General features: G+C 39.9%; 1 protein-coding gene across 3 annotated transcripts in view; it reads left to right on the forward strand.

Moving 5' to 3' along the window:
- The first annotated feature begins 13,460 nt into the window (after positions 1-13,460).
- Positions 13,461-22,802, forward strand: part of CSMD3 (CUB and Sushi multiple domains 3) — a 1,246,722-nt gene continuing 1,237,380 nt past the window's right edge. For all 3 annotated transcript variants that reach the window (XM_066265798.1, XM_066265799.1, XM_066265800.1), the window contains exon 1: positions 13,461-13,638. In XM_066265798.1, coding sequence (XP_066121895.1) covers positions 13,461-13,638 — 178 coding nt within the window. The remainder of the gene's footprint in view (positions 13,639-22,802) is intronic.

The raw sequence follows: 22,802 nt of genomic DNA on the forward strand, positions 1-22,802 counted from the left end.
TGTACCATATTCACATCGACGGAGGATGATTCTATGGTGGCAACGGCAATAGAAGTTATGGGTTGCAGTTGTGATAAAGTGTGCTCAAGTCAAAACCTGTCACTATGAGAATGCTATTAAATAATGAAGCTGATATTGAAAAAAACATTGCATGTCCATAGAAAAAAAAAAGAAAACAGCCTCATGGAGAACCAGAGTTTTGGGGTTCTTTTTTATTCATCTATTTAAGACATCTGAGGAATATCTAATGAAAGAAACATTCAAATGCAAGTGGGAAAAAAATCTTAAAATCAAAGAGAGAACTCCTTAATCCGTAGTCATTTAATTAATTAATTAATTAGCCATTTTAACCTTATAGGCATTAAGGACCGTTACTGCTGTTGGAATAAGCAACCAACAGAAATCAGTTCAGGCTAGCCGATACAAAATGCAAATTTATTATAGAGATCTAGAGATACTGGGGTCACTCACAAAATTAAAAAAAAATAATAAAAAAGTACAGAATTAGATAAAAGATTTTACGTAGTAGAAATTATTTTATAGCCATATTTGGTTTTCAAGACTACTATAAATTAGTTCTAATCATCTTTCTGTCTTTGGAACATGTTCATGATTCAAAGAATCTAAGGTAAGTCACAGTGAAGAAAGCGAGGTCCTGTGCCCATGTGCGGCTAGGGATAGTCCAAAACCCTGACAGCTGGTTTTCTAAATATTGCAGACAAGAAGAATAAGGTATAACTTGAAAGGAAATCAAAATGTGTAGTAACAGAAAAAAAAAAGTTGAGGTCATATGGCACAAATAGAATAAAAAGTAAAAACTTTTTTTTAACTTTTTAATTAAGGGCACATTGGTCAGACAGGAGTCAAATGCTGGCTCGAGCAATTTTTGAATGATACCAAATAATAATCATGTCAGACTGTGGACAAAGTGACAGAGAAAGATAAGCAAGTCCAAAGCCCCTAAACTACAATGAGATTTGAGCTGTAATTTGAATTCAATATTCTTGTCAACCAAAGCATAAGAGTCACATCAGAGATCCATATTTCACTGTATAAAATTGATGTTAATACCTACTATTTGAGTCATCAAAATAATTTTTTAAAAGTATAAACTGTAGGTGTTGCATTTTGGAGCAATAAGGTTTTTGAATGATACTTACACAAATTATACCTTCAGGTATTTGGAAAGTTCTGTGATTCAAGAAAAAAATTCCCCAGAGGTATGAATAACTAAAAAAAATCATTGTATTAGTGTTATGATATATATACAATACTGAAAAGTTGCCACATCCAAATCACATACCTGACCTATAAAAATGTTAAGGGTTGATGGAGCTATGCAATTACACAATATTTAAATTCAATGTTTAGAAGTCAGTGATATTTTAGCATTCTTCATTAATTTCCTAATAAATTAATACAATGAAATATTTTCCAACTGAGGTAATGCCAATAGCTTTTAATTGCATACCACTTCTGAATTAGAAACTGGTTTGCTCTGCAAAGGAAAAAGGAAATAAATGTTTGCAGGTGCATAAAACATTTGTCTGTGCCATGTACATGAAGATGATCAATTTTAGGATCCTTCCACACATGTTTTATAAGAATAGCAAAATATTGATGCAAAAATGTTTATTTGAGCGGCAGCTTAACTTACATATCAACAAGTTAACAACATACTCTTCTCTGCTGCCCTTCCTGCCCCGGCTCTCCCAACATCTACGTGAATGTTAGCTGATTGGTATGATTTTCAGACATTATGACATCTCATGAATCCAATTACATAATTTATACTGAGGAAAAATTATATGACTATATATGACACAGTTAAATTTATTGTAACAACAGTTGGGTTATTTCTTGTATTCAATATTTTTATACCTGTTTTCTCTCTCATTAAAAAGCCAGTGGCACTCAGAAGTGTGCTTGTGTAGACCCAGGGCGGAGTGTCTATTCTCTTTCCTGGGAAAAATGACCTATGTCATTTTGAAATTCAGTATCGTCTTTTAACCTCTATTATAAAGGTGCATGTTAAAAGTGCAAAGGCCTTGCTCCCATTCCTGCCTGACCAGGCCTTGGTGCAGAGGATAGAGCATCAGACTAGGACGCTGAGGACCCAGATTGGAAACCTGGAGGACTTTGGCTTGAGTGCAGGTTCATCTGCATGGAGCACAGGCTCACCTGGCTGGCGCACAGGTTCACCAGCTTGAGTGTGGGATCATAGACATTATCCCATGGTCCCTGGCTTGAAGCCCATGGTCGCTGGCTTGAGTAAGGGGTCACTGGTTCGGCTGGAGACCCCTGGTCAAGGCATGTATGAGAAAGCTATCAACGAATAAATAAGATGCTGCGACAATGAGTTGATGTTCCTCATCTATCTCTCTCATCCTGTCTGTCCCTTTCTCTCTCTCTCTAAAAAAACAAACAAAAAAACAAGGGGCCTTGCTCTCATTCCTTTTGATATAGTATGTTGTCAGGTCATTTTGATGTATACCAAATCTAAAATTTCACCTATATATGGTACAGAAAAATCCAATTGCTACTTTCACAGAGAAAACCTTTATCAGCATTTGACTAATATAAAATTATGATCTGCCAGAAAAAGTGATATGTCATAACATCTCTCTACAGTGTTTCTGCAGAATGACCAGCAAGCATCTCCAAATGCCATAAATAGGTTTTCAACATGACTTCAACAATACCAGAAAACAGGCTGTATTTTCCTGCATTATTTTCTCTTTACATGTACTATCTTCTTAAATACTCTGAATAGACATTTATGCAATGCATTGGTCTGACCAAGCCTCCCCATATATCTATATGTTTCATTTTAGCAGGATGACCTGAGCATAATATATCTTATCGATGCCAGATCAGACAAATGTTAGACTAAAGGAAAAGCCAACTGCTTGCCTCAGTGCAGAAGAGCAAGTAAAGAGAACCAGTCAGCATGAATTCTGTCAATACTAAACTAAATTTAGACCTCAGCAGCCCAAGTAACTGCCTTGGCTGCCTCTATGTCCATTGATTAAAAGTGCTTAAAACCTTTAATCAATTAGGGTCAAATTATTTGAGTATAATACTTCTACTTATCCACTACGATTTGAATTTTTTTCCTGCCAATTTCACTGTAGATCTAGCCATTTAATTATTCACTTATCCATTTAATAATTCATTAAATGTCTAATATTGCAGGGTGCTTGAAGTTTTGGGGAAAAATATGCTTTGTCCATTAGGATCACAAACATTAATACTAAAACTAAACAGGTAAAGGCAACAATATATTACAATAAATGTTCCAACAGGATTATGCACAAATATCTACTGAAACATAAAAGAAGTTCATTTTACTCAAACTCAGGAGAATAAGAAATGAATTCTACAAAAGAAAGAAAAAAAGGATATCTGATCTGAATTTTGATTTGAAGTACAGTGTGTCCATAAAGTCATGGTGCACTTTTGATTGGTCACAGGAAAGCAACAAAAGACAATAGAAATGTGAAATCTGCACCAAATAAAAGGAAAACTCTCCCAGTTTCATACCTATTCAGTGCAGTTCGATGTGGGCTCACACACAGATTGTTTTAGGGCTCCTTAGGTAGCTATCCCGTATAGCCTCTAAAGACTCGTTACTGACTGATGGCCTACCAGAATGGGGTTTCTCCACCAAACTGCCAGTTTCTTTCAACTGCTTATCCCACTGAGTAATGTTATTCCTATGTGGTGGCACTTCATTCTAAACACGCCGATATTCACGTTGCACTTTGGTCACGGATTCGAATTTAGCGAGCCACAGAACACACTGAACTTTCCTCTGGACCATCCACAGCTCAACTGGCATGGTCGTGGGCTGCTCCGCTGTATACACGGTGTTACATCATCATCTGTGCATGTGCACATGCTGCCACATCATCCTATAGAAACTGGGAGGGTTTTCCTTTTATTTGGTGCAAATTTCACATTTCTATTGTCTTTTGTTGCTTTCCTGTGATCGGTCAAAAGTGCACCATGACTTTACAGACACACTGTATATTCTGGAATTTTCCAGGCAAAGTGGAACAGATGTGGAAAAAATGTCAGAGAAAGGGAGCATCAGTCACAAGTAGAAATGCACAATTTGTCAAATCTATTTTGAAGGAAATATATAGACATTGGGGTATTTTAAGGAAGAGAACATAATCAGTTTTATGTTTCAGAAAGTTCACTCTAAGTTCTCAGTAGATAATATATTGAATTGGTCTGGGGGTGTGAAGTGTTGGGAGACAGGACAAAGTGATGATGAGTTTATAGGAGGACACTGATGTGAGAGATACTGAAAAGATGAGGAAGAGGTGGGAAAGACAAAGGAATTAAGAATAACTCCAAGGTTTCTCTGCTTTTTTTAGTCTGCTGGTTAGGGAATTATGTTTCAAAAGTTCTAGACTTCAATGTGAAATAAATAGGAAAAGAAATAAAGGAAAAATGTTAAAAAGACAAGAACTATTTCAATACCATACCAATACAATACAAAACATTGAGAAATTATTCTATTTGGCTACCTAAAATTGACTTTGGTTTTAGTTAAAAAATGAATCTGATTATCAATAAAGTGAGGTAGATACTTAGCATATTGATAAACCAGAGTACTATGGTCTATTAATAATCCGAGAACCAGAAATACATCCAGTAAGACCCCATTATTAAGACCCCCAATAAGTCTTTCCCATCTTCTGTAAATGAATGATGAATAAAACAAAAAATGAAAAACTGTTTAAGAGATAACAAGAATTAAAGAATTTGCAGCAGATGGTACCAGCTGTGCACATTTAATTCCAGCTCAAACAATCTGCCAAACAGACAGAACTGCTCTGCATGGGAAATTGGGGTGTCTCTGAGCCAAGGAAGAAATGAGAGAGTGCTCTTTCTGGCATTAGTTATCAAACCTTCTATTATAATTAAAGTTAGTGGACACCATGCTTTTCCTTTCCCTGCTTTCTTTGCGCAATGAATGAAAAATTAAGGCTTATTTTGTTATTAAAAAGTTAGAGCTTTCTTCCCCTAAAGGCATTTTCAATCCCAGTTGGGTTTTTTTTTTTCATTTGCTTGTTTTTTATCTTGAAGATGTTACAACATATTGAATCAGACTCAGAAAAGCATTTCTTTTATTGTTTTTCCTTTGGAAAGAAAGAATTTGTGTTCATCTGTCACATTCCTTCTCCTATCTTCTTATCACTTGAGTGGGTAAGCGTCTTAACCAGGAATATTGTTTATTTGTTTGTCTTTTCTTTGCTGTTCCTTGCTGGTTGGGTTTTGCTTGTTTTTTGTTTGTTTGCTTTAATTTAAAAAAGGACAGAGCTAATTTGGAAAAATAAAGACCAAGATTTTCTTTTTTCCCAGGTGAAACACCCTCTATAAAATTTAAAAGGACAAATTGAATTATTATTATATAATAATTATTGGATAGTTTAACCTCCTAAGAGGTGCTATTACTATTATATCCATATAGAAATAATGTGTAATGCATTTGCTTCATGGTTGATTGAACCTACTCTAAATAGATAAAATCTCCCCAAATCTGGATTCCTATTTATATAACAGATAATGAGGTAAATTCTTTCCACATCTGCAAATATAGCAGTTGTTCATAGTGTTACTATAAATAGAGACAGAAATATTATGTAATATTATATAATATTACATTATGAGTAATATAATAACTCATTATATGTTAATGTTCTATATTGTATATTATGTTATTATATATTACATTTATATTAAATTATGTCACTTAAAATTATTGAACCTTATATAGTATGCTTATAATAAATGCCTAAAATCTTCAATCAGCTTGAAAGGTTAAATTGATTCATTTTATAAACCACTGCAATACAAAATACCAAAACAAATTGATTTGCTTATTCAATGAAACAATCCATTGATTAAGCTGTTTTAAAAAATGTGCCACTGAATGTTTATTTAAACTGGCCAATCATTATGCTCTTCTAAAGAAAAAATATATAGAAAATATTGGCAAGGACTCATTGTCTCCCAATTCACACCTCTCTCTGGTTAATTATACATTTCTGATCTCATCTGCCATATCTTCTCTTAACCTAATTGACTAAATTCTAAATATGTTTATAGCTTACAAACATCACTTACAATATTTCTGGAAAACAATCTCTCCACCAAGGTTCTTTTCAAATCAGACATCCCCAGATTCTAGAATGGCTCAAATATATGCATTTTTCTTCAATTTCCCCAGCTATTATCTCCCACCATCTTAACATTTCCCAGGTAATTCTCCTGAAGTACTTATACTGTATTGACATTTACTACTGTTACTGAGAATAAATTCTATCCCTTATACAGTATTACATTGTAAGCTTCTTGAGAATAATGAGTAGTTCTTGTTTATGTTTCCTTGCAATAAAAGCTCAAAATTATGTCTCAAATAAATGAATGAACATAGATAAAAATGATACCTGCTACATAAAGAGTAAAAATGAAATTGATCTGTGTCCATATGGGGCAGATATCTGTACATATAATCCAAATTGGATTATGTGCAGCTAAACCAAAAATCAGTTGCATTGATTTTCTTTCCTTTTTTGGGCAAAATGATCCTTCTAAATCCAGGTAAATGTTACTATTTTCTGAAGAAAGGATGCTTACATTGTTTGGCTTCCTGTACACTTATTCTGGGAAATGTTTCAACATCTGTTCATTTTAGACAAATCTGAAAAACCAATGAAATAAGAGTTGTTCATGATCACTTGGGAAGTTTAAACATTGGGTCAAATTATGCAGTAATGAAAATTCATTCTCTTAATAGGTTCAAGCGCAATTACATGTATATACATAATTGGATTATAGAATTTAAATTGGTAAGCCCTCCAACAGTGCTATTATTGATGGTTCCTGTAATTTAAAAGATTTTATAATTATTTAGGAAAAACAATCTCACAATTATATTTACAAAAAGTTAATGAATTTTGCTCTGTCAACAGCAAAACAACTTCCCTATCTTGTGAAAGGAAATTTCAAACACAGGTGACTGGTACTCACCTGTGAGCTGTAGTTTTCTTAGTTGTGGCTTCTGAGATTACGATCAATTATAATTTGAAAACAAATACTCCTTTCCAGAATTAACTTTTAGTTGTAAGATTGTTTACCAGTAGTGTTTGGAACTCTCAGCAAAACTTCATGAAATTTGTGATTAAGTAGTTAAATGAAATAAAATATAAAGAAGCCCTTAAAATGCTATATAATCTAAGACTGGGAAACTCAACATAAAATGAATGGTGGGTTTTACTGTCTTTAGAATATTTGAAAACATGCATTTATCTCAAGAATCTGTAATCAGTTTTGAAGATTAGCAGATAATATGTGGATGAGAATAAAATCAGAATATTAATTTTAGGAAATAATAATGAGATTATTAGTAGATAGATTCAGGGTGAGGAATCAAATATGCATTGCATTTTGACAGTAATTTTAATAATATAGGTATTTTTTGAAATCTACTCTTTAATGTAGATCTTCTCAATAATTATATATTCTCAAGTATTTTTAAGGCTGACCTCACATAACTATATTAGAGTGAAATAAATGATGATAAAAAGATCTGCTACACCAGAAATTGAGATTATTCAGATCATGCCAGCAAAACAAGTTTATTACTCATCGAAAGAAGAGAGCTGGATAATCCTGGAAGTTCATCAAAGCTACCATTTGCTTAACTTTTTACTTATATACTTCTATACAGAGACAAGTGATATAGGCCCAGTGTTACTAGGAGAGCAAAATACACCTCCAAACAAATAGAAAAGTCTTTAACATTTTATATATTTTTAAAAAATTTTTTATTTAGAAATAAAATTTAATCGGGTGACATTGATCTATAAGAATACATAGGTTTTGGAAACATCTCTATAGCACTTGAACTGTTGATTGTGTTTTGTGCCCATACCTCATTTTCTCAATTACTATCTCTCTCCCTCTCCCTCTCTCTCTCTCTCTCTCTAAGAGAAAGACAGGGACAGACAAATAGGAAGGAAGAGAGATGAGAATCATAAACTCATAGGTGTAGCACATTAGTTCATTGATTGCTTTCTCATACTTGCCTTAACGGGGGGAGGGGGGGTCTCCAGCTGAGCCACTGACCCCTTGCTCAAGTCAATGACCTTGGGCTCAAGTCACTGACCTTTAGGCTCAAGCCAGTGATCATGGGGTCATGTTTATGATCTCACGTTCAAGCCAGGAACCCGATGTTCAAGCTGGTGAGCCCCCAAGCTAGTGAGCCCCTGCTCAAGCTGGATGAGTCCGTGCTCAAGCCAGCTACCTCAGGGTTTCAAACCTGGGTCCTCAGTATCCCAGGCCAACACTCCATCTACTGTGCCACCTTCTAGTCTGGCTCAGTTCTTATCTCTTATCTTTTAGGGTCATTATTCACATGGACCCTAACTATTCACCATGTTTCTCTTCTTTCGGTAAAATGTGCTCATATATTAATAGCTTATAGTAAACTATATATTGTATATTATATTATCTATATTTAGAAAGGAACTAATTAATAAAGTTTAGATGTTAATGTACTAAATTTATCAGGTATGTGGCTCAGGTCTAAAATAAGGTGTTTTTTTGTTTTTTTTTTAGTTAAAGTACGGTTTATTTTTATGGCTACAGCAATAGATAAGGCCTTCAGTTTTAAGGATTTTTTTCTCTTCTCCCATTTTTTAAAATACACTATTATTATCCTTATATAACATAAAAAACTTTAGTGTCTGATTTCCTTAATGCCATTAAAGTCTGAAATGCCTGTTAAGCCTCACTATTAATGCAATTCAGAGGAGTCAGGACGAAAGAATGCCCAGGAAGGCACACTTGGTGACACTTCCCAAAGGCAGTCTCCAACTTTCAGCCATGCTCCCTGAAAGCCAGACACATACTTCTAGCTGCCTAATAATTTATCTTCTTAAATATGACTGTTTAAAGAAAAGCTGCTTTATCATGAATATCAGATCTCTTTTTTTTTCTCTTCAACCAAATAGGAACAGTTGCAAATTGAAGGCCCTATATACTTGAATCAGAATTCCTTCATGATCAGCATTTACATTAAAACATTTTATTTCCCAGGAGTTATAGAGGTCAGTCAAGACAAAACCAAGAATGGACATTGTTAGAAAAATGAGGAAATAAGTTCTTCTTTTTCTTACTCCCTTGGCAATGAATTCTAGATATTAAAAAAATGCAAACAAATAGGAAAAAGCCTCCTTGGTTATTTGTAGATCATTAACATTTTTATTTTACTCTAACTAGATTTTCTCCACAGACTCACAGGTTTGCATTTGGAACTTTTAATTAAAACGGTATCTCTATGACCAGTGCACATTCAGCTCTAAAAGACAGGACCATTCTTATAACAAAGTACTGTCTTTGGACACTGATATTCATGTAAACTTGTATCTCTGTGACATGAATTAAGAAAGAACACATTCTAAGTTTATAACACTGTCAAAGTTTATGTACTTCTTTTAAAAATTAAAAGTAACCTCTCCCCAAATCTATTGTTGTTTTTTTCTCAGGGTTATCATTCTCCTTTGGTCACTTTCCTGTGATACTGCCCCTGTGATGCTACTGAAACAGTCAATACATAGAGACGATCTGGTTTAATACAGAGCAATTTTTGAAAAGGGGCTTATTTTCTCCCTTTTCAGTGCCAACAGAGACCTGTTTTAGATCATAAATAATGGTGTTACATAAGTATTTTGGGGAAAACTGAAAAGGGATGGAAATCTAGCACTTTGAGTTAAAAAAAAAAAACCCATCCGCTTCCAATCTAAACTCTTTAAAATCTCTCAAGGGTACTTAATCATTGTGATTGACTTAATGAGCCTGGCCAAGTCGCTTTTTTCCTCGACCTGTATGTAAGAAGATCAATAGGTTACAAGAAGCAAAGAAAAGACAGAGGGTGAGTAACTGATGAGTATATAAAAAAGTTTTCTCTTTATATCTATACATACATATTTTAAAACTTGATCACCTTTAGATTATCTTATAAATCTTTGTTTTTCTATAATTATCCAAATAAATTTACTATAAAAATATATTTTTGTTAGAGTATTTTAGAGCAAGTTTCTTTAAGAGGTGGCATAGTACCGCAATGTGCAAGCATATTGACTCGGAAGTTGGACAACAGCAGTTTAGTTATATTTCCTCTTAAACATATTACCTTGGGCCAAGCAAGATAGTTAACGTCTTTGTGTATCAATTTCGTCACCTATAAAATGAAGATAATTGCAGTATTTGTCCCAGCAAGTTGTATTGAGATTGAATAAGACATGCCATGTAAACATAACACAATTTTGGGCATACAGAAAGCACTTAATGCTTGCTATTACATTAGCTATTTTTTTTATCTTCTCTTTCTAAGTCTTAAATAAATCTAGTGTACAACTGTGCTGTTTTCTTACAGATCAGCAGAGAGGTAGATGATTCCTACCTCCCAAATGGAGATACTGTACCTTTTCCTCCTACAGAAATTGAGGGATTTCTCATGCAAGATTTTGTCTGAAAACATTATTTCTCTGGAATGCCTCTGCAACTGTTCCCTTGAAGAGGAGGGTGTTTAGCTCAAAAAACAAAAGTGTGATCCAGCACTAAATGTGTCAGACTAAATGTTCATGCTCCTGATGATGAACTTGGATAAACACTTGACTTCTCACTGCCTTAACTTTTCCCATCTGTAAAATATGACTTTCTATTCAGTCTCAGGAGCTGGAAGATGCAGATAAAAAAAAAAAAAGTTTGTGATTTATTATGGGCTATAGAAACTAGAAATTATAGCATTGTTTACTGCATTATGAATAATCAGATTAATCTTTTAACACCTTCACACTGAAACAATAGGCAGGATTCATTTAGGGAAAGATAATTAGATTACAGAGCATGATTGAAAATAAATATCAGCAATTGATATCTTACTAAGTGTCATGATGGTCCCATAATCAAAGTTTATTTTATTTTATTTTATTTGCACAATAATTTCTGTTAAAATATTCCTGACTTTTGAGAAATAAAGTGTTTTTTTGGTATAAAGTTCTTCTGTCTGGATACATAGCACATGTTTTCAAGTAGATTACATACACCCAAGAGTTTTGTTTTCTTTTGACTAAAAGTTAACTCAGGCGAGGTGACTAACCTCTGCACCCTTGGTAAGTACGGTTTTGTCCAGCGTCCTCATTAAGTCCACGACCTGTTTGCATAGAGCTCGTTCAGCCCAGCAACAGCAACAGCAGCGGCAACACACCCTGACATCTCGACTGAAGTCAGTGCCAGAGCCACCAGTAAGGTGCTGAGCAGGCTAATGACGTTTTCAATATTGACCCTCCCAATCACAGTCTAGTCCAGAGCCTGTGGCCCACTCCCCCTGGACATCTGCATATGCAGACAACAGGAAGCTCTGCTGGGAAAGAACAGGATTCGGACACTTCGCCCCTAAAGAGCCTCTCTCTGTATTTAATTGAGGTCAGCTGGGCGTCTACAGCTTTTGCCCCTTGTTAAGTAAGGCTTCGCACCCAAGAGAGAAATTTTTCTCTAACACACACACACACACACACACACACACACACACTGGAACACACCCGCATGCACACGCATATATACTGCGCAAACACATTTGGGGAAACACCCACGCATAGAAAATCACACCTTCCGTCATCTTTCATAAATACGCACTCTTACTCTTCACGGCAGCACTACAGCGCGCGAGTGGACACACACACACACACACACACACACACACACACACACACTCCCTTGGAGAATCACGAAATGCCACGTACCCAGAGAACTCAGAATTCTTCCTTTCCTATGCTGCAGGTTGAACCCACTCACCACTCACGCCTTACAGACAGACGCTCGCTCGCTGGCCGGCTTCCCAGAGCCGAACTCCCTTCAGAGGCAACCGCCTTGCTCCCCTGAGCCGGCCCCTCCACCTTCGAGCCCAGGGACAAAAGCTGGCCAGGGTAATCGTGTGGAACACGGGACGGGAGCCACCATTTGTAGGCAATGTGGATAGCTTCAAACTCAAATTGGGTAGTATCTGCCCAACACCTGTAAATAGATCCTAATCTCCCTGATCGCTTTCATCATGCAAATGGAACCAGGAGCCCTTGCAATGATCTGTGCCACTACCAGCGCTGTAGCCCTCCTCTCTTCTGAGATAGGATCAGATCCCCGAAAAGGTCAGATCACCAGTCAGGCTCCTTCCTAGTCTAGGTACTTGTTGGTTGTAAGATCTGGGACAAAAACAGCTGAAACAAGATTAGGACGTTGACACACAGCAACCAAGCACGCTGGGCTCGGGACAGCGTTCTCTTAAACCGGGAAATGAGAAAACCGGGTCCCTTAGAGATGGGAAAGAGAAGTAGGTGAGTTACCCGCGGCCAGTAGATGGCGCAAGAACTCTTCCTTTGTACAACCTTAACCCTTAAGTGGTGTGCGGGGCTGCCAACTCCAGACATATAGATGCATATATTTTCCGTTGTGAAAGAAACCTACCATTTACATATTTGGGACCGATTCAGAATTAAGACAAATTGATCTGTTCTAGATAATTCCTACAAATAAAGTAGTTTTACTGCGGCACGCATCAGCTGAGAAGGGGGTAGGAACGATGAAAGGGCGAACTATTTGGGGAAATGACTCTTAACTCCCTCCCTAGTCCATCCCTGCCCTGAAAATCAGTTTACCGAAATCAGTTTATGAAATCGGTTTACCGAATCATAAAAATCCGGTTCCCGGTTTACCCATATGCGTTTGAATATATAAATGCATGTGTACAAATACATTCTCTATGATCTCCTTTTTCAATTAAACCACAGGATAATAATTGTGAGACGTCTGTATGAAATATGCTGCAACTACAGTAGTAACACATGTCCTATTATAACGACGCCGGCATCGATGGAGCCCGATTCATTTTCATCACGGTTTCCCTCAAAGCACAGATCCTCCGATTAAAATACTCCTTTAACATGTTTCTGTATTCACAGGCTGCAATGGAGAGCTCACTAACATAATATTTCTTGCGCTGCTTTTACAGGCAGAATTGATCTATTCGAGGGAGAGAGAGAGAGAGAGAGAGAGAGAGAAACAAGCCCCTGAATTTCAAATATTGTGGGGAGTTTGTCAGAGAGCGCAGCTGGGCTTTAAGAGGCTCACTAGTGATTTCTGGTGGCAGCTCTAAGGAGCTGGAATCGAGGTAGATTTTGGTGGAGGGGGAAAAAAGCACAAGAAAAGACAGAATCCAGAGTAGGGAGACTTTGTGCCCCCGTTGGAGAGATGGTTGAGTCCTCGTCAAGGTTGCTGTGGTATCCCAGAAACACCATTCACTCCGAGCTGTGACCGCGCACCAACAACAGCAACAACTCCACTGCGCGGGGCTGAGGAGCAGAAATTAGGAGCTCGCGAATAATATGAAAGGGATCCGCAAAGGGGAAAACCGAGCAGAGGAATCCAAACCCCTGGAGCCTGGCAAAAGAAGATGCGCTAAATGTGGCTGCCTGGACTTCATCCTGATGAAGAGAATGGGGATTAAAAGTGGATTTACGGTTTGGAACCTCGTCTTTTTCTGGACGGTGTCTTGCGTGAAAGGTAGGTCCTGCTTTTGGAAATGGGGGGGGGTCCCCTCTGCTTTGGATGGAGGTGAACTGACTTGTCACCAGAGAGGGGTTGGTAGCTTACTTTGTCATTTGCACCGATAACATAATCATAATAATACTGAAGAAGGAGTTGATTCACAGCTCTCTCCCCTCCTCGGATAGGAAATGCATTTTGCTTGCCAGATTTGTGTTCAATGCAGTGATTGAGCTTGTGCTCAATAAATATTCTTGCAGTATGCTCAAACGAATACGTGAGTTGGTTCTTATAGCCTCTCTAACTAGTGGATATCTAGGCAGAATTCCTCTGCAAGACTTTTCTTGGTGGTGGGGATTACCTTGATTTCCAGTCAAACCAGTGGGGTTTGTGATGCTTTGGTTGGAATATTTATATTAAAGACACTTCTGTAAATGCTTTTTAAAACCTTTTAGGTAGGAAAGTTACCAACATGCTAGGAATGCGATGATTTTAAAAGCATTAGGGCCCAGGGGGTCCTCCAAGCATCCCCCCACCTACATAAATGCCTTCATGCATATATGAATAAATTCTATCTAGGCTCTTATCCGTTGCTAAATGGTAGGGGAGCTCCCTTAGGACCTGTGGTAGAGGTTTGGCTTTAAAAAGAGGCTTGAAAATGGTCTGAGATACCTTGAAGTATTAAGATACACCTTTGGGGGGATGAATGAAGGTAGGAGGAAAGTCATTAGCTGACGACCAAAAAGAAAATCCCCAGCAAGTCTCAGCGTTCAGACAGGTAGAGTGAGTGTCACATGCACAGACAGGGGAGGTGGTGGGTGGGATGTAAATTTTATTCTCAAACAGAAAGGCAAGGGACAGTCAGGATCATTGGAAGGAGATCTGTCCTCCGAGGGAAAATAGATCCTCGGCGCTATTCCACAACTTCTCCTGTACCCTGGCTGCCCATTAATTGCTGCAAAGAATGTACTCAGGAGGTGTTTATGACTCATGCCGTCATTTTTGAACAATCATCTCCCCATACACATGTCAGCTCGAATAGACGCGATGGATGTCGTTTTAAGCGAAGTATTTTCAAATTCTGGATGTCTGTGTGTCAGGGGTGGATGGTGTGTGTGTGTGTGTGTGTGTGTGTGTGTGTGTGTCGGTGGGGGGCTGGGGGTGCCTTGGCCCAGGCGCGGCACGGCTGTCAACACAAACTGGACGCTTCTCCCTTTGTGAAGGAGTGCCTCTCTCTCGACCGCAATCGGCCCGCGTCTCTATGAAACAGTTTATTGTCCAGCTTGCAGCTGGCTGTCCCCCCACAGAAGGCAGCCCATTTGCATTCAGTGGAAATGATAATTCATGTTTTGGGTGGAGGGAGTTACCTCTCCCTCTATTATAACCAATGATAGGTGGCATGTCTCGAATTTTAATTTACATCTCGAAATGTCAAGAAGTCCTCCCTGGTCTCAGGCAGCAACAGCCCTGTAATCTCAACCAGCTCCTCGAGGCTTGAATTTTTTTCTTTTTTTCCCTCCCGGAAGCTCAGCACAGCTCTGAGCTGAGCCATTTGTTCTCAGCTGCATAACTACACTGACTAGTGCACAAAACGCGTCTCGAGTTGCTTACAAGGGGTTTCGTGGCTGGCTCGACGTGCGAGGAGCTTCCCATTTGTGCTTACTTAGTTCTCCTGCCACTGCGAGTCGTTGGTTAATGGATGGCCCTGGGCTGCCTGCTAGACGCGCGCTAGGCGTGGGGGAGGCGCAGGGAGCCGGCAACCGCTCCTGGCAGGAAACGTGTTGGGGTGGCTCCCGCTAGAGGATGAACGGGGGTTAAGCGCGAGTTTCCTTGTGATACCTGTTGAGCCAAAACACATTTGGGGGGCACGTGTGTGTGTGTGTGTGGGGGGGAGTCTCCGAAGCAGAGAGCACGCCAGCCTAACAAACACTGAGCCACGCCGCCTGCAATCACAGCCCTGCTGCCGGCACTTACCGTATGTTCTGAATAAGACGCGCCCGCAGAAGGAACCGGTGCCTTCGTGTGCTTTACCTGTCACGGGACACGGGACCCCTCTCTTCTACTTACAACTCCGGGACTTTGTACTAAGATGATCGTCTCCACTTAGAAGGTTCAGTTTGGGGGACGTGGGGAGAAAGGAGCGTGCCACTCTCTCTGCCTTGGTCTGGTCCAAAACCAGTGTTCTACGGACTGTTTAAAACATGTTGTTAATGGTAACAGGGTTCGTTATTGTCACTTATCTGCCACTTGGAAGGCATCGTCTATATTTTACAACTTGGGACGCTCTTCTCAGATTCTGAGGAACAACTTAGGCTGTAGGCGTTAGAGCTGTTCCCTTCCGTCGTCGGGTAGTGCCAATTTATACAGTTGCTTCTTCTTCTTTGTCCCCTTCTCCTTATTTTATTTTAATTTCACCTTAGTCTCAAGGCTTCCCTAAAAATGGCACTGCTGAAATAGCATAAGTGTTGCTTCCCTTACTGTCTGTGCCTGTTTGTGTCTTGCACACGGTTCACTGGGGACTCTGGGGCCAGGCCCACCTGGGAGCTCACAGTGGGAGTTGCTGGGCTGTGCAGGTCGTAGTCCAGGCTACTAGCTCCAGGGCTCGGGAGCCCCGGCCAGGCGGGCCGCGCAGTTTTCCGAGTGAGCAGCCCTGCGGTGAGGTTTCCACCTCGTGTCCACACTTTCCGCTCCTCCACCACCTCCCCTATGCCTGCAGCAGCAAGGACAGCGAGGCTCAATGGGAGGGAATGCCTCAGAGTAGCAGACCGAGGGGCCTTCCTTGGTAGGCCTGATCCTCTCGAGTGAAGTTGGGTAGAGTCAACCTCTGGGCAGTTTATTTCCACTGTCATCATCTAAAATAAAAGGCGGTGGAGGGCAACATCTGGGGGGGGGCAGTGCAGGGGCTGCGTAGACCTGATGCTGGCCAGGTTCAAACCGAAACACACACACACACACACACACACACACACACACACACACACGAACACATATTTCTGAAAAGCAGCCTGCAGTTGCAGCGTGTCTGTTTAGGTTCCACCCAGATAGAATCCGTGACTCTCCAAATCGTGTTTAAACGTCCCGCCCACGTAAACAGACCTCAGGGTGCTCCACCACACTCCTCCTGGGGCCCCGGGGTGCACACAGCCCCGCGCATGTGCAGCGAACGTGCGGAATGCACTGGCCTCAGTCAACAGTGGGTGGGACCCAGTGTGCTGGTTCTGAACCCCGTGCCAGGGCATTCTTCTGGGGTTCTTCTGAGGACCCTGGTTCCAGAAGGATCCACATTGCCTTGTGCTCTGGAACTCTACGGAGGTCTTACTCCTACCACAGAGCTCTTCTGGAAGGCTGGAGCTGACACCCTGTACCCCCCCCCCCAGTTAATTACTACTGGGCAGGGTCTTGTATGCCGTGTCCACGTGGTGGGAGAGCTGCACCACCTTTCACCGACCCTAGGGTGGCCGCAGCCTAAAGAAAGTCTCAGTCCGGCGCCTGTCCTGTCCACCGGGGGTGAGACCCTCACTCCCTGCCCTCAAGGGTCCGGCAGGTCCTGCCTTGAAGGAGATTTTCAAAGAGGGGTGTGGGTGGTCAATGTCTTGACCAAGCAGTAACAGTAAACAGGGACCCATCGCCATCGTCACCATCAAAACCCTTCCCTGGAGGTTGGCAGGACTGAGGCACCTGCTGGGAGGTGACCTTTGTGTGTGAGTCAGGCTGAGTGAGTCCCTGTCCGGGCTGCACTTTGGACAGGTGCTTCTCCTTCCATTTATGTCCTTTCAGAGTATTTCTTATTATTTTTTAAATTTTCTGAAATTAAATTCCCTGAAATTTCCAAGGACCGTGGAGGTTGAAAGTGAGTGTCTGACTTGGACCTCAGCGCGTGCCTTCGTGTGCGTGTTTGTGCGCGCGCGTGCATGTGTGTTTTGCTGGGAGGAGGAGGTCCACGAGGGTCGACCCGGAGGGGCCTTGGGGAGGCCTGGAGAGTTAGGGAAGAGCCGGCTGGCGGGTAACAGCAAGTTGACGTGCCCCAGTGGGAACGTGATGGGCAATGAGCTGCAGCCGGTGTCTCACGACCCGGCTGAGGCGCCGAGAAAGCTCCCTTTCCCACAGCGGCCCCTACCGCTGCCCTCTCTCAAACAACTTCTTCTGTAACGGGCGCTGGGGAGTTGGAAAAACTCACTGGGGAACGAGGAGTGGGATTGCCGCTCCTCTGCTGACTCCCGCATCCCCACCCCAGCTCTGTCGCCGAGAGGCGAGGGGGGGCGGGGAGGGGGGGCGGGGAGGGGGACAGTCCCCGGATTCTAGCGCCGCCGCCGCAGTGGCTTAGCTGGAAGGAACCGAGGGGAAAGAAAGGGCAGAAGAAATGAAACGCGCAGGGTCGCCCCGGTCGCAGTGTTGTCCTCTCCCAGCCTGGCTGGAGTGACCAGCTGAGGGCAGGGAGCCGGGCGCACATGGAGATGGCAGCGCATTGCAGAATAATAATGAAGCAGGACGCCCAGAGAAAGGAAGATCCACTCGGGCATCAGACGGAGTCCCTCCTCCCAGAACACGGTGCCTTCGGAGGGGCTTCGCACTGCCCAGTTGCTAAGCCAACGCAATTGAACGCTCCGGAAAGGCTTGATCAGCACCCAGAATTCTGAGCCGAACTTGACCTGGACAGTTACCCCGCTGAAATCGTTCTGAAATGTCATTTTGCAGCACCGTATTTTCTGGTGTTAAAGGGTTGGGAATGGGGTGGCTGCATTAAGCCGGTGCAGAAAAACAACAACAACAAAAAACAAACAAACAAACTGTGTGAGCAGAAATAATTAAGGAGCAGGTTTCAGTCTCTTGAAAACCTGATACCAGCTCTTTTAAGATCATTCAAGGAGACGGGGCCGAACTACTCAATATATTAAGTCCTCCAGGAACATCGAATTAATTGCAGTAGTTTTTAATGTTCATGATGTTAGGGTTTCTATTTGTGGGGCAACTGAATATTTTGGGGGGTTACAAGTCTTTTCCCTGGGCACACAATTTGTGGGCTACAGAAACAGTGAAATAATACAATGAAGCAGGAGCTAATGACATCTATACTTGTTTCCAAAAATTCTATTATAAGTGAGATCTGAGGAAACTAAATGGTAAGAGAAGTAGGACGTTGATAATGCCCTTGCACTTATGTGGAAACAAACTCAGATGTTAAATGCTTGTCCGAGAGCTCAAATACCACTGAGTAAAAGGGACTAACCTTCCCTCCCCAAAGCTCCAAGGTGTGACTTTCTTCTGTCTATTCACTGGGGTCTCCAGAAAGCACTTCAGGATATCAAATCCTGTTAAGTTTGCAATGCTTGCCAAGTTTGTAAAATAACATTGAAGCACCCAACAATATGTCTGGCAAAGAACCTATTACTTCAGGCAACATGACTATTTGAGAAATATGCCATCTTGTATTTTGAATTGCAATGTTTAGGAAAGTAGAAGTAAAATGCTTACAAAGGAAGAGATTAGAAAAAAAAAATGTGTGAGATACAAATAAAACTTAAGGCCATTTTATTTTATCTTTATACATTAAAACATAACTTCTTTTTTTTACATTTTTATTTATTGATTTGAGTGGGAGAGGAAGAGGGGGTAGAGAGAAAGAAAGAGAGACACGAATTTGTTGTTCCATTTATTTATGCATTCATTATTTGATTCTTTTGTGTGCCCTGACCAGATATTGAACCTGCAACCTTGGTATATCAGTTCAACACTCTAACCAACTAAGCTATCTGGCCAAGGCAAAATATAACTTCTTTTTCTCTTTCTTTCTTCCATTCCCTTTACTCATAATCCAAAGGGGTATGTAGTTTAGGGATATGATGGTGATTGTGATTTGGATTTTGGATTAGGTCTGGTAAGGATGATAGAACAGACACTTTCCTTACCAAATTCATTTTTTCTATCAGGTTGAGCAGGTGGGTGATTCATGGTATTTTCCAGGAAGACAAGTCTTCATGTCTGCCAGATTATTCTCAGAATAAGGCCCATTTCAAGGCTCTCATTCTCATTAGACTATCACTGAGAAAAATCAGTTTGTTGAAGACCTTCCAGCATTCATGTTCTCAGTACTGATCGTCATCTTTCTCTAGAGCCTCCAATCTCACAGCATCAAATGTGTGTCATGACATCAGTCCTTTTGTTAAACTCTTTATAGATGCTGGTTGAGAATTCATAAGGATTAATATTTTATATTTAATTATGGCTTGTTGCCCACAACCCAGTTTGAAACCTTCTCTGAAAAAGTCTACATTTAAATTACCATATGCATCCCATGCCTTATAACTGGATAACAGGAATATCAATGATCACTACGTGGCATTAGAGATCACAATATTATAACACTGGTCCTTCAGTGCTTGCACTGCAGTGATTTTCATGTTCCTGAAAACACAGCTTCAGCATCCTCTGGAAACATGTTAGAAATGTGTTTGCTCAGATTCCCGCCCCAGGCCTATTGAATCAGGTGCCCTGGGACTTGGGCACAGACATTGGTATTTTTAACAGGTCGTCCAAGTAATTGCAATGCACTCTAAAATTTGAGAAGCACTGGAGTAAAGTGAAAAGAGCAAGGACGCTGGAGGCACCAAGGCCTGACATCAAATAATGATTCTACTAGTAACTCAACTTTCCTAAGCTCCGTCTTCTTTTCTTTTCTTATTTCCCCCTTTTTATTGTGTTTCTTGGGATGACACTGGTTAACAAACCTGTAAAGGTTTCAGGTGCACAGTCCCATAGCGTGCCATCTTTCTACTCTACTGTGCGTTCCCCACCCCAAGTCAAGTCTCCTTCCATCAGCATTTATCCCCCTCTACCCTCTTCTACCTCCACCACCATCCTTCCTCCTGGCAAGCACCACACTATTGTGTTTATGAGTGTTTTTCTCTTTTTATTCTTTATTTTTACTCAATCTTCCACCCCACTGTGGATCCCCTCACAGAGCTGTCAGCCAGCTATCTACGAGTCTATCTCTATCTTGCTTGTTAGTTCATTTTGTTCATTAGATTTCACATATAAGTGAAATCGTATGGTACCTGTTTTTCTCTGACTGGCTTATGTCACTTAGCACAGTGCTCCCCAACTCCATCATGCTTTCTCAGAGGGTACAATTTCCTTTATTTTTCATGGCTGAGTAGTATTTCATTGTGTAAGTGTACCAAAGCTAAGCTTGTTTCATTATCTCTTTAAAGCAACAACAAAAGGAGTTTAGAATATCAGTAGGCCTGTCGGGGGATTGTCAGTGTAACATGCACAGCTATCATCAGTATAACCAAAATACACTTCCATGTGCCAAGCCAGTACCAACTCTCACATACTTTCTCCGTTACACAACCAACCCTAACTATTTCATAGGAGTAAATAAAAAATGGAGCATCTTAGCACTAGCTCTTATTTCATTTTGGCTAAGTTCCCAGGCTATTATCCATTTTAGAAACACTCTGAAACTTCTACTTATCACCCTTGCTCAGTTACTTCAGTCGCTGGCTCTATGAATCAGGGCCAGTGCCAAGCTTTGCCGTCTTACACTACTCCTGGGCTCATTTCATCCGTTGCATTTCAGTATTGGTTTATTCTAATATTGATTGATAAATGTAATTACATCAATTTATGTATTCATCTTGTCACAAATTATGGTGTTTATGGGGATGGAAGGATTCTTAAATATCTGCTACTTCAATGCTAATTTTTTATACAATAAATTCACATACCCAAAAATGATTAGTGATTTTTACTATGTTTCAAAGATTATTAGCTTCAGAACTGAGACCGGATCGTTGATATTCAAGTTCATGTTTAACTTTCTTTATACTGTGCTTTATCCATTTTACCAGAGAGCTGGCTCAGATGGCACGAATAAGGACAATCACAAAAGTTAATAATTAAGTACCATATATTAACTAGTATCATAAAAAAATATTAGTGATTATCTGTTTTGTGGTAAACTTTTAAAAATGTTAACCACTTGTTTTGTAGAAGACAAAAAAATAATTATGTAATGGAAACAGTTTCTAAAATTTATAACATGTATATAAAATAATCATATTTTAACCCTTTTGAGTAGTGAGTTTTTTTCATGCTCGCTGACACCCGAGAGTGAGGTTGTTTTTTTTTTTCAAAAAATGAAATTAGTTCCAGTTACAGTTTATTAACTTAAAATCATGTTTGTTTGATAATCAATTCATGGAAACAAGAAGAATATACATTTGCCTTTTTTCTAATGTTGCCTTACACACGTACAATTGTATGCTGGATGGTCAGCAGGGATGAGGATATACATGAATGTTAGTACTACTCAAATTAATAAAGAATATTTCTTGACAATATGTCTATAAAAATAAAATCAGTGTATTGACAGCTTTTCATGTCTCATAGAGAACTCTGAGGAATATTATTTAAAATTAAATTCTTATTTATTTTTTCTTATAATCTGGCCAATATTTCTTGTTTAAAGGTTTTTAAATCTAGAAAATTTATTCTCAATTTATTTTCTTTTTTATTATGTTCAAATCACATTAACATACTTTTTTTTGGTATTTTTCTGAAGTGAAAAGCAAGGAGGCAGAGAGACAGACTCTCTGATGCACCCTTCTGCGATCTACCCAGCATGCTCACCAGGGGGTGATGCTCTGCCCAGTGGGGCATTGCTTCATTGCAGCTGGAGCCATTCTAGCTCCTGAGGCGGAGGCCATGTAGCCATCCTCAGTGCCCGGGCCAACTTTGCTCCAATGGAGTCTTGGCTGCAGGAGAGAAACAGAGAGATAAGGAGAAAAGAGTGGGGGAGGGGTGGAGAAACACCCTGTGTGTCACTTCTCCTGTGTGTCCTAACCACCAGGAATCCATACACCAGCCGACGCTCTACCACCGAGCCTACTGACCAGGCCTAACATAAAATTTATGCATTCTCTCTCATCAGCATACTTCTCTTACATGATTTACATAGTCAATAGTGTCATTCAACACTCTACCATAGAAATAATAGTACATTTTATAAATAGTATTAGTACAAAAACAATTAATGATAGTAAGGGGTTATCTTCAACATTATTGATATGTGAAATATATTTAAAGTTTCTTTAAGATATAGGAGTAAAATGTCTAAAATAATGAATGCTAGTAAATTTAAAGAGTTTAAATATTTATAAAGTGATTAACATATATAAAAG

Source organism: Saccopteryx bilineata, chromosome 3, assembly GCF_036850765.1.
Source record: "Saccopteryx bilineata isolate mSacBil1 chromosome 3, mSacBil1_pri_phased_curated, whole genome shotgun sequence".
NCBI lineage: Eukaryota > Metazoa > Chordata > Mammalia > Chiroptera > Emballonuridae > Saccopteryx > Saccopteryx bilineata.